The sequence below is a fragment of the Gallus gallus genome, chromosome 4 (assembly GCF_016699485.2).
Source record: "Gallus gallus isolate bGalGal1 chromosome 4, bGalGal1.mat.broiler.GRCg7b, whole genome shotgun sequence".
Taxonomy (NCBI): Eukaryota; Metazoa; Chordata; class Aves; order Galliformes; family Phasianidae; genus Gallus; species Gallus gallus.
In genome coordinates, this window is record NC_052535.1 from 75,503,147 (window position 1) to 75,515,456 (window position 12,310).

At 42.8% G+C, this 12,310-nt stretch overlaps 1 protein-coding gene across 1 annotated transcript; it reads right to left on the minus strand.

Annotated features, from left to right (window-relative positions):
- Positions 1 to 98: 98 nt before the first annotated feature.
- On the minus strand, positions 99 to 11,887 carry LAP3 (leucine aminopeptidase 3). Its single transcript, NM_001031336.1, is given in 13 exon segments — positions 99 to 573; positions 678 to 790; positions 1,518 to 1,597; positions 3,319 to 3,421; positions 3,870 to 3,958; positions 5,364 to 5,488; positions 6,353 to 6,511; positions 7,473 to 7,637; positions 8,688 to 8,847; positions 9,516 to 9,621; positions 10,985 to 11,039; positions 11,349 to 11,464; positions 11,737 to 11,887. Coding segments are annotated over 13 exon segments (1,593 nt in total). The 5' UTR covers positions 11,860 to 11,887; the 3' UTR covers positions 99 to 374.
- Positions 11,888 to 12,310: the final 423 nt, after the last annotated feature.

Consider the following 12,310-nt stretch of genomic DNA (forward strand, 5'->3'; position numbering starts at 1 on the left):
ATGGAGAAGCAGAGGAGCAGAACAGGGGTGAGGTCAGGCACAGCTCCACTCCCTCCCCCAACCCGTTCTCTCACTCAAAACACGCTGTGCAAGATTTATTGGTCACAAGAACTGTGCTTACTTTATACATGAAGTAGCTCCTTTGGTCACAGTCTGGTATTAAATACCTCAGGTAGGTCCAACACTGTGTTTTTATTTTAAGCTGCATAACAGAGGAAGAAAAGTCTCCAAGGTGAGATGTTCTTGATTTAAAGTGTGCAGTTCATCACTTCTGTGCAAGTATGTTTGGGGCACTCATTTATCCATAACTTTTCAGACTGCATTTTTTTTCCTTAAGGCACAGCGGATGATTTTAGAATATACGTTTAAGCATTTTATTTGGGACTTTGACTGTCTTGGCTTAACCGAGCCGCAAACTCCACCAGTGTCCTGGTGGGGCGCCCGGCCATGCCCTTCCGCAGGTATGGCACCTCATCCTTGTTGGCCATCACACCAGCAATGTCCAGGTGAGCCCAGTGAGGGGCTGTCACAAACTCCTTCAGGAACGCAGCAGCTGTGCACGCTCCTCCAGCTCTGCAGGAAGGAGAAAGACGAATCATTTCTAAAGCAACACCACCAGCCCGAACACTGGGCTGCAGGCTGCAAGGACAGGGCGTGAGGGACTGGTACAACATTACCTGCTGTACTTCCCAATGTTACTCAGGTCTGCGAGAGGGCAATCTGTTACTTGTTTTGTGTAATGTTCAAAAAGAGGCATTCTCCATACCCGGTCCCCTGTCACGATGCTGGCCTGAAAAAGAAAAGGTGACTCAGTGCTTGTTTTTGTTTGTTTTTCTGTGTGTGGTCTGTCGTTTTTTCCTCTCCCTCCCTTTTTTTAAACTGCACTTACAAGCACCAGCATTGTGCATGTTTTATCCTTGCCTAGCTTTGATCACATCTGTCTAAAATTTTCTATGGTCCAAAATAATGGCGGCTGTTTGGACACACACTGAAAACAAAACTGAATCCTACTTTTGGTAGTGGTATTCAAAAAGCAAAATAAGGAGAATACTTCTCTCCCCCATAATAATTTTTCCTGGTAACATACATTATCACAGATCCTTCCCTTCAGAGACTCCCCATGTCCATCACACCTCAGGCACTTGCAAGGCCTCTCTGAATGTCTCTCTGTCTTGCTTTTAACAATACCAATTATCTTTTTAATAAAAACTTATTACTGTCAGTAGTCCAGAGCTTATACACACAGTATGCTATCGAAGGATGCAAACACCACTTGAGATCACGATGCATGCTTTGTGCTGTGTGATATAAAGCCTCACTGAAGAGCCAGCAATTAACAGTCTTAATTATGTATTTTTCAATTAAATGCAATACTAACACATTCCTATGAGATTTCAAAATGCAGTAGCATATTAGATCTGTATAAGGTAAGACTTTCTTTAAAGAATGTCACTAGTTTTTTTAGCAACAGCAGCTATGAACAAAATTACCATTTGATATTAATGTTGATGGCCTACCTCATAAAGGTGATTCCAAAGCCAAGATGAATTTGTGAACACCCCAGTTGCAGCAGACCCCAATGCAACATCCATGGCACCTACAAGAAGACACCTTGAAGGTTATATGATGAGTACAAAGGTGGACTTGAATTACTACCCTGCATACAGATTCCTCACGGTACTTTCCTTTTTAATTCTCACTACCAATGATTTCTGAAGTCCACAAAACCTACACATTTTGGTATACTTCCACTTATTTTTTAAAAATTTTAAAGTTGTTTGAAGGTTTAACTAATAGGACAAGAACTCATGAAAATTACATTCCAGATCTCATAAAATTTGACTGTTTTCAGCTTAATAGCAATATGCCTAATCCAATGTATTCAGCAATGAGTCTTTTCTCAATAAATAAATACCTACATTTTACAGTTTCTACATAGAAAATTGGATTTTTTCAAGTTTATGAACCCATCCAATTTTCCACCTGGTATTTTCCCTTATGTGAATGTCACTCACAGAGGTTGTTGCACAGCATATGCAAATTTAATTTAAATGAAAACAATCACCATCAAAATAATAAACCAATGCCTAAAGCTGAGAGTTCACATACACAGTTATTTTTTGGTTGCCCCAGATCTGCTTCTCTAATGCTGGCGCTATTTCAGGCACTCAATCCCAGGGAGATTTAAAAAGCAACATTTTCAACAGTGTCAAAAACTTATGCAGGAGCCAGTTCTCCTTCCTGCCTGCTGCCAAAGGATCCCAAACAATAGCCTGGAGTGGGAGTAACCCATTTCTCCATTTTTCCTATCATGGAAATACTTTTACACAAGCCAACCATCTTAAAATCAGCATTGCTTCTCTCTATAAAAGTTTTCCAAGCATTTGAACAGGTTAAGCTTGAGGAACATGATTTAAAGCAAAAAGAGGTAACTATTTTTCTCAGCTTGTTTATTAAGCAACACAGTGGACTCCTATCTGATCTGTTCTTCCATGTTTGCTCACATTTCAGCTACAGTCACTTCAGCTATGACAGACTGTTGCTGCAGTTCATAAGATGCATACACAGTGCTATTTTTGCTGGTTTGAAATTATAACTCCATTCATACCTAATTATAGAGAAGAAACAAAATATTTTATGCTTGCAAGTATGCAAAATGCATATGAGATAAGAGATGTTTCACTGAAATGACTTGCCTGGGAAGATGGTATTGACTCTCCTATTAGGTAGGACCGTGGAGATTGGGATAGCTCAGCAAATGGAAGTGGTGGTGCTGGGTAGGTCAGAACTCAGGCACCCTAGAGGCTGTTCACAAAGAAGCTATTTTGGCTTCAGCATGGCTAGTGCCATATGGAATTGGCAAGATTTTCCACAGCCACACCAGTATCTCTGCACCACATAGCCATCCCTGGGGTTGGATGTGCTTAAGCAAGATGTTGAGTGATGTTGCCTGGAATTGACTATTAAGCTCAGCCAGAAACAGAAGCATGGGGAAACATTGTGCACAAACATCCAAGTCTGCATAGGTCCTCCTGGGCTCATCCTTTCCAGCTCAGCTGGGCCAGGCCCAACTTCATCTATGTTGCTTTACTGTGCTCCATGCATGCCAATACCCCCAGTCTTAGAGACATGCTGCAGCTGTACAAGTTGTTAGAGCAGAATTAGTGCAAGTTCTTGTCCTGCAACATGCAAAATTATCGCACCTGCTTTCAGCTTCAGGCTGCCTTTATATACATAGTACAACAAATCCACATACCATTTAATGAGAATAACAAAAAATTGGCTTCCAAAATGAAGCAGGGAAAGGAGACTGCTTACCTGTTAACGTTGCAGCATTCACAATAGCCCTTGTGTTAAAATTGTGGGCATAACAGAGAGCATCAGCTAATAGCAGCCTTCCTTCTGCATCTGTGTTATCAACCTTCAGGTGGAAAATCAATAAAAAGAGATTAACTGCGGAAAATATCCCATTAACTGGCTTATTTCTCACACATTCTCTTAAACAGCTGTCAGATTGTGACTACGCTGTCACAAGCCCAAGGAAATTAATCAAAATTTACTCAGAGAAATATGGCTCATAGAAACTGCAAAGGAGAGAGATCTACAAGGATGCACAGATGCGTGCCAAGAAATGGTTCCTCGTTCTCGCATATTCATTGTTACCAAACTCTCCAGTTTTTATTAGGGATTTGTAGAACACGTCTAAGCTCTCCAATATATATTTGAAAAATCCTGTGATTAGCTCCTAATTAATAACATACATTTGTAAATAACTTACATTTGCATTGCATATCCTCTGGCTATAGTCATGCAACCCGATTAAACCAATTCACTCAGAGGACTCAAAAATCCAAGTTTCATAGGCATACCTGTATTGTTTTTCCATTCTTGGCTGTAACTACATCCCCAGGCTTGTTTGCCTTACCACTGGGCATGTTTTCACAGAGGGGTGCCAAACCTCAGAGGGAAAAAAAAAAGTGCACTATTAGCATCTCTCTCAGAAGATATTAAGAAAAGTAGAAAACAAACAACAAGCTTAAGAAAACTTAAGAAGTTTTCACATTGAATTGTTCAATATCTGAGTTTTCCTGGTCACTGAAGGTCACATGGTCTAATTTTCAATCATTGGGATTTCTCTGCATGTTGCACCACAGCATTTTCCTCCCCTATACCATTTTACCACTAGGATTTACTTCTACTTTACACACTCAGGCAAGTGAAAGCAGATGAGCGTTAAAATTCACTGAAGCTTCTGTCAAGAGATACTGTCTTATGTCTTCCATATATGGACAATTAGTCACACGTAAAGGAGTCATTCCTTTCTGAAAATCAGACTTCTGAACACTGAGCTGTTCAAGCTCTCCTTACAGTGTAATGTCAAGAGGGGTCCAAGGAATCACCATAGAATGTCGACCATAAGAAGAGCAAACAAATGAGCTTTTAGTCAATGTGAAAACAGGGAATGGGACAGTGGGATGAAAGACAGCCCCCGTTCCCAGGGAGAGCGTGCTCCTGTGTTCTGCCCAAAGCATGAGGGACTGAGAGAACTGCAAACCACTGCTATTCAGTGGAGTTACGTACACAGACTTCTGCTCTGCTGATTTTGGTTAGTGCTTCCCTTGGGATGCTTCTAAGCACGAATCTTGTGAGGATGTGTGGTTCGCTGCCCTCTACTGGTTGAAGCATGTCAGCAACTAAAATATTACCTGGAAGCTACAGTTTTCAAACACAAAACTTAACCTACAGTGGACTACATCTCATCAGTGAATGTTTTTTTAACCACAATTCCTGAATCAACTGATTTAATTCTAACTGTGCAACATTTCTGCAGAAACAATAAGCACTGCTCGTAACTAAAAAATAGTATCAGAAAGCTTATTTTGTTGTTTCAACATCGTTGCTGAGACATTCTCCTAAGGAAAAAGCTGATGTATCATTCTCCTCAGCTTTGGCAAACACAGAGGTAGCTCAGCTAACTCCTATTCATTTCTAATGGCTTTTACAGGTATCCAAATTCCTTCTCGTAACAAAGCATCAGGACTTCTGCAAAACTCATTAAAAACAGGTTTATGAACAGCAAAGTCCCTCTTGTAAGTTCTAAAAATCCTGCCTTAATTTTTATTATTATTATTATTTTTAATTCTGCCTTGCATTATTTTATTCATGCAAAGGTAATGATTTTTGATAAGCGAGTGTAAACAGAAGAGAGGCTGAGCTCAGGAATGAGAGAAGCAGGTCTGCAAGAGCCCATGGCATTTCTGTAGGACAGCGTCTTAAAAGTTACCACTGCTGATATAGAAAATGACTTTGTCTAAGAGCATCTTGTAAAATTAAGGCTTTTAGACTCTCATACAAGCACTTACCAATTATGTTAATTGGCAGATTTAAGGCTGCTGCTGTCACAATGGCTGAACAGACCGTTGCAGCCCCTCCCATATCTGCTCTCATCGCATCCATACCTGACGATGGCTTCAGTGAAATGCCACCACTGAAATAAGCAGAATAAATATAATTCAGCATGGAGGTGTTAGATGTTACATACGTTAATACTCTGTCCATCACTATGCTTTAGCATGAAAGAAAAGAATCAGTAAATACTAGACTCAGTGGTTTCAGATCTTCTTACAGCACCCATGTAGACTGGTTTTCAGCACGTTTATCTGGTTTTCAGCTAAAATACACCTAAATTACTTCCTCTACACCATAAGAATTCAGGTAATGGACAGTGGACTAACAAAACAGTTCTCATGTACTCTGCAGTCTTCGTAATAGAGTACAAAAGAAGAATAGTAGATTTGGTAAAAAATCAAGCATATGGAAGGAGAACAGACTGATAAATTCTTCAGTATGTGTAACTGCTTTTTCTGTCCTACACGAGGACCTGCTGCAAAGAACAAACCGTTTCTACTTGGCTTAAACATGATCTATACGTCGAGGGACAGACTGCAATTTTAAGTATGTAAATTCTTCATCCCACGGTTTGCTCAGACTGAAAAAAAAAGACAAAAGTTTTGTTTTTTTCCCCCCCGGACTTCATTTTCCCTTACAAGCCAAAAGTGCATCAGTTCTGCATCGTTCAGTCACTGAAGCTTGCTTCATTCCCAGGAAATGCAGCACAATCTGCTACACAGAGTGAGTTCACTGGAACAGCACTGAAAGATGTGCTGGGAAAAGAACAGCATCTTTGTGTTGAACAGGAAGGTACAAGCAAGGCTTCACCTCTGTGTTTAACAGGATTACAGTTTGCATATCTCATCTGAGTTATGCAGACAGTCCGTCTGAGCTCCGTCCTTTAATAACTAAAGCACAGCTTCCTCTTGCCCCCCAACCATTAAAATATCACCATACATACCTGTCAAACGTAACTCCTTTTCCTACAAATACCAAGGGAGAGTCGTTTGCATTAGCACCTCCTAAATAGTGAATCTCCAGAAAGATAGGAGGTTCAGCCGAACCCTTGGCTACACTCAGGAATGCTCCCATCTGCTGTGCTGCTATCCAAGACTCTGGTCTGGAACAGAAATATATATATTTAATTGGGCACCAACCAGGGCATTTTTGCTTGTTTTCGAAAGACAACAATTCTTGAAGGTTTGTACACAGTTAATTCAATTTTAGTTACTTTGGAAACCATCATTTAAATCCCACTGTTGTTATTCCTTCTGTGAAACAGAAAAGTACATGCCTCAAAGTTACTGTTTGGTTTTTGTTTTTAAAGACGACCAAATCTTGTACTGTCTGCATGAGAAACATTGAACTTCAAGCTCGTCTATCAGACTGTATAGTCTCTGAAAGCACATGGAGTAACAATGTTGCATCCCCTTACTTTTTTGCTGTCTCCCATCAGAGCAGATACTATGTGTACAGTTGATTTCCCTCAGTCTTTTGCTATTCACCATAACTCCCTCCAGCACTTAAGCAACCAGCGAACCCATTTCTGCTGGAGGCAGTAACTAGAAATTCAGGGACAGGGAGCATTAGCTGTGCAAATTCAATTGCTAAAGGCTTTTAGGGTTCTATCTCAACATTTTAAAAACTCAAAAAAAAAAAAAAGAAATAGCAATAAAGGATATTTAATTACCACATCCAAATAAACAACAAAAAAAGGAAATGTGTATATAACAGTTGGGAATAAAAGAAGAGGTACTAGGAAAAAAAAGGCTATCTGGTATCTGTAATTTATTCGCTGATTCTTCACCAGGCTTCCTCCTTCACAGCCCTTGTGTCAATTAAGCAGATAACTGACAGCATGACTAATTGGCAGTGAATCATTTTGCTGTGTCACAGTATCTGCTTACTCTGCTCACCTAATTCTGAGCCAGCCTGCAGTCTGGCACCTTTACGCCTTTTCAACGAAGACTTCACTTGCTTTTGTTATTTGAGATAGCAGAATGAAAACGAGAGCATGCTACTGAATTCAGTGGCATGGAAGGTTTTTTACTCAATAGAAAAGTAGTTTCAAGGGATTTTACCTTATGTGGACCTTCACATTGCTACCAAAATTCCCAAGCTTCTGTTCAATATATTCAGCAAATTTGATTGGAGTTATATAATTAGCTGGAGCCTCCATAAGGTACCGAGCGAGGTTCTGACCCTCTGCATAGATAACACCTTTCTGCCAGGCTTCACTTCCAGCACTAAAGAAACAAAACAATATGCAACAATTATGACCATCAACCTTTAAAAAGGCGTCAGCATTCATTTGCTCTCTATTTTTTGAAAGTACAAGCAGCATTAATTTAAGGTAATTAAGAATGCTCCATTACCACTGCTATGAGAAATTCTGGGTGAGATCCATGGTGTATCTGGTCTAGTTCTCACCTCTGCTTCAAGTGCTTCAGAGAAAGCTAGAGGAATCCTAGAGCAGACAGATGTGAACCTACCTAATACATTTGGTCTTATCCTAATCCTTACTATTCTGAAATTGGCTTAAATCCTCAAACGTAAGGTTTATATGCCTTCCAAAATTTGTAATCACGTTAACTGCAACACCCCTGAAAGTTTCCATTTACCACATAAAGCCTTCAGTTCTGTTTTTCACTTTGCTGAAGTACAATTACAGGGTAAGAGTAGAATTTGGATCTCATCTCACAGTGCACTCAAGAATTTCACTAGCAAAAGACAGAGCAAGCATTTGAAGAGCTGACTGCATAGGAAATGGGGATGTCTGCTTTCTCCTCTCAAGTAACAGTGAGGACTACTTAGAAGCCAAGCTTTTCTTCTTGCATTTTATTCTGTGAATGCAAATATAACAAGTGAACTATGTAAAACGTATCCATGGTATGGTCTCAATCAGCATTTCCTGATTCTCAAAAGGATTTATTCATTTACAGAGTTTAAGATACCTCTGCTGCCACAGTTTTGGCATGCAATATCAGTGCAAATCCTTTTACATCAGAACTACCCTTTCAAGTAATTTTTGCTTTTACTTTTATCCTTGGCCTTCTTTTCTATGAAGCAGCATTTATTTACTCTTAGCCTCAGAACATGGCATACTAACAAAATGTGTGGAGCAAACACCATGAATATACCCAGGGTGTAAAATAATTAAGGAAATTCAAAGGATAAGGAGGAGTTAAGAGAGAGATTGCTGCTAGCCCTGCTCTTTCATTTTTCTCACGAACAAGCATGCATAATTTAATAGACAAATGGATAAATATACAGGCAACTTCTCCTTTCGCCATCACCTTCCATGAAGCTGAGGAGTAACTACAGGTTTCTTTTTTTGCTTCAGCTCATTGTATTCATGCAGTCCAAGGACAGCACCTTCTGCTGCTGCTTGAGCGTCTCCACAAGGGTCCACTTCAACACAGGGGATTTCCAGGTCTTGGATCTGTCTACAGCCAACTGAAAAATACAGTACAGAATGAGTAGCTATATTGTACAGAGAAGCAAAACAGGTGTCTGATATGATCCATATAACACCTCAAGCAAAAGAAATAGCTTACTTAAGATATCTAAGTTCATAAATACATTAACTTTACATTACATTAATACAGTCATGCGGTAAAATAATTTTAAATGTTGATTATCATATACTGACAAATTGTGATGAAAAATATCACTTGATAAATTAGGCCATTTCACAAGAATAAAGATCAACTCCACAGTTGTTCTGATTCCTTTAAGCTTGGCCCATATCAAAGGAAATCTCCATTATTCTGGAGTGTTATGGATTATGAGTATAGGTATCAGACATTTGCTGTAATTTAGTTTTTGCTAAGACTCTTTAACTGTTCTTTTCTCACAAAACAGTTTATCCGTGCTTTTATGAACTGGTATAAAACAAACAAACAAAACCATAACCAAAACATATTCCATATTCTTTTTTTGTACCCAAAGAATGTAAGTGTTTCGGCAGCTAGTGAGACAGTCTGGTCTCGGGACAAAGAGCTGTCATATACGTGTGACTGACCTCTTGTCTCAGCTTATAACTTACGTGGTTACAATGGAATATGCTGCGCCATTAGAAGACTTCTTTAGATGAAAGGCTTAAGAAAATTTAAAAGGTTAACCTGCAACAGCTGCACGGATATTTTCTTTGCCTTCATTCCAGTTTTCTTGGTCGTTGACTCCAGCATTCTTCTTACCCAAGCCAACTACAACCACGCTTGGAAAGTCCTGCACAAAGCCAACACACAAATGGGTTCACTTTCCTCACTGTTACAGCCACAGCACAGAGCTGTTACAAAGACTACGCTTCCCAAATCAAGCCAAACAGCATTAAAATACATTCTCTATGTTACACAGATTTCTCTTAAAAAGCATCGGTACAGCGCCACTGGCTTCCACTCTCAGTCATTTGCCACAGGGATCCAAACAGTTGGGCAGGTTGTCTACTTAACTACGTGTGCTGTAGCAGATATGGCTTTATGCTCACCATACAGCAAACGATACTTCTAATGGAAAGTCTAAAAGTCTTGAAAACAAATCCAGCTTTTGCTGCACAACAGAGGCCAGATGTGAGCTGCCTAAGCACAACCATTTTAGCTCATTTAGTAGCTCATTTCACCATTTAGTAGTACATTCAATCAAAAAAGCCTCTTTGAAGCCTAAGCTACCAGTTCAGCTCAGGAGCAGAGTTGGCACCATTAGCCAAGGGCCAAACCAAAGCTGCACAGAGGTATGCAGATCCAGAATTCAGGAAAGCCACGTAGCACAGCAGACTAAAAGCACCTGCCTTACAAACCACAAGTGGAAGGCAAAAAGGAAAAGATAACAAAGATGAAAGGAGACCTTTAAGGATGAATTGGAATTTGTATAAAACCATACTAAAGGTTATGTATGTGAACACATCTTCCAGTAATTTAATCTTAGACTTTCCCTCACTGTTCCATTGCAAATAGCTGCTCTGTCAGATTCTATTGGCTTCCAAACTACTACACCAAAAGGTGCATTAATCCTCAAGATGTGAAGAAGCGCAGACTTCCCAGAAGATCAATGATTCAAGTTATCCTTTTTTAAGCTGTTATTATCCTACACGCTTAGAGAAGTGCATAAGGTCACATTCTATTGCATTCACCTGGAGAGATTTACTGCTTACTTCAGGGGCCATCCTGTATGTACAACTGGGACAGTGGGACCTTCAGGGGTCTTCCATGAATCCATGACAGCCTTTCTGCTGGGTACGTCGCACATCTGCTGTGCGCATGGGAACCTATAGGTGGCACGCAATAATTCCTACAAACTGATTTGTTTAAAATCATTTACATAGCCCTAACGTAGGGTGCAATGACCCACACGGGGACACCTAGCGGCTGCCTAGCAGCACCCCAGCAAGGCACATCTCGCATTCGCTAGCTCCGTGCAGAGACATTACACGTGCCACGACTCCTCAAATGGCACCAGAAGTGAACCCTGAAGCGGGTGGATCCCTCGTGATACATCGCATCTGTGATGCACGCCAACGAACCGAGCTTAAAGTAAGCCACGAGGGCAAATCTCACCCATCAGAAACACACGTACGAAAACCCACTGTCCGTACCTGATGCAAACCATGGAATACGCGTGCTTTGCCTTTCTTCAGAGGGGGTCCGCATCTGCAACACAAGAAGCTTCTTTCAGAGAACAGATCCGTAGGGTAACAAAGTTACGCTGCCGCGTTCACCCCCCCGACACAGCGCTCCTGCACACTGCGCTGCCTCATCCCGATAAATCGCAGTCCCCACAGATACTCCGCATCTCTTTCCTCCAGGAGCTCCCCTCCAAGCCGCGCGGCCCGGCGGAAGCGAACCCCGGCCTGGGAAGGGTTACGGGTTTAAACGCTAACAACGACCAAGCCGACCGCCCCGCTCTCGCTGCCGTTTACAGGCGCTTCCATCCGCTCCAGCGCGGGACGCAGCACTCACACGGCCAGCAGCTCGCGCAGCCTCCCGGACACGCGGCTGTCGAACGCGTCCCCCGCCGCGCTGAGCTGGGCGGCGCCGCCCTCCTGCTCGCTCGCGTAGGCTCCCAGCAGCAGGCCCTGCGGAACGGCACGCGTTAGTGCTGACCGGAGATTTCGGGCGGACGGCAAGAGCGGCGCTCACGCCGTAGCACAGAGCCGCGCCGGTCGAGCGGGATAAACCGCCACAGATGAGAGGCAGCGTAACTGAAGGAACGATCGTTTGGCGTCCCTACTAACGGAAACACTTCCGATTTGTAATTTACAAGTACAAAGAGCGTTTTCTTCTTGGGCCCCCAAACGTGCACCTCAGCCAGGATCCCCGAGCAGCGCGGCTCTCGCTCACCCCTCACCTTCCCGCCCGCCCCACGGCTGTAGCCCCGCGGTAGGGGACCCCGCTGCGAGCAGCTGCACGGCAGGAGCAGCACCCGGGCCAGGCGGCGCGCCTCAGCCCGCCGCACCCACGGCAGCAGCATGGCACGCAGCCCCGCGCGGCGGGCCGACACCTGACCCCGGCGCGCAGTGTGCCTCATCCGCCCGCGCCGAGCGGGGCCGGGCCGGGCCGGGGGGCGGGGAGCGGGGAGCGGGGAGCGGGAGGCGGGGCTGTGAGTGCGAGCTGTGCTCCGAGGAAAGGGACTGCGCATTAGCGTTACTTCGCACGACGGACAGTGGTTTACTGACAGTCTATACTATATATATATTTGTATGTATACTGGCCGTATATGCTGTATCAGAAGGCTGCGTGTTCGGTCTGGGCGTGAGCCAGAAATGTGCCCTTGTAGCCCAGAAACCCAACCGTGCCCTGCGCTGCATGAAAAGGATTGTGGCCAGCAGGGCGAAGGAGGTGGTGCTGTCCCAATACTCTGCGCTGGTGAGACCTCACCTGCAGCACTGCATCCAGATGTGGAGTCCTCGGTACACGAGAGA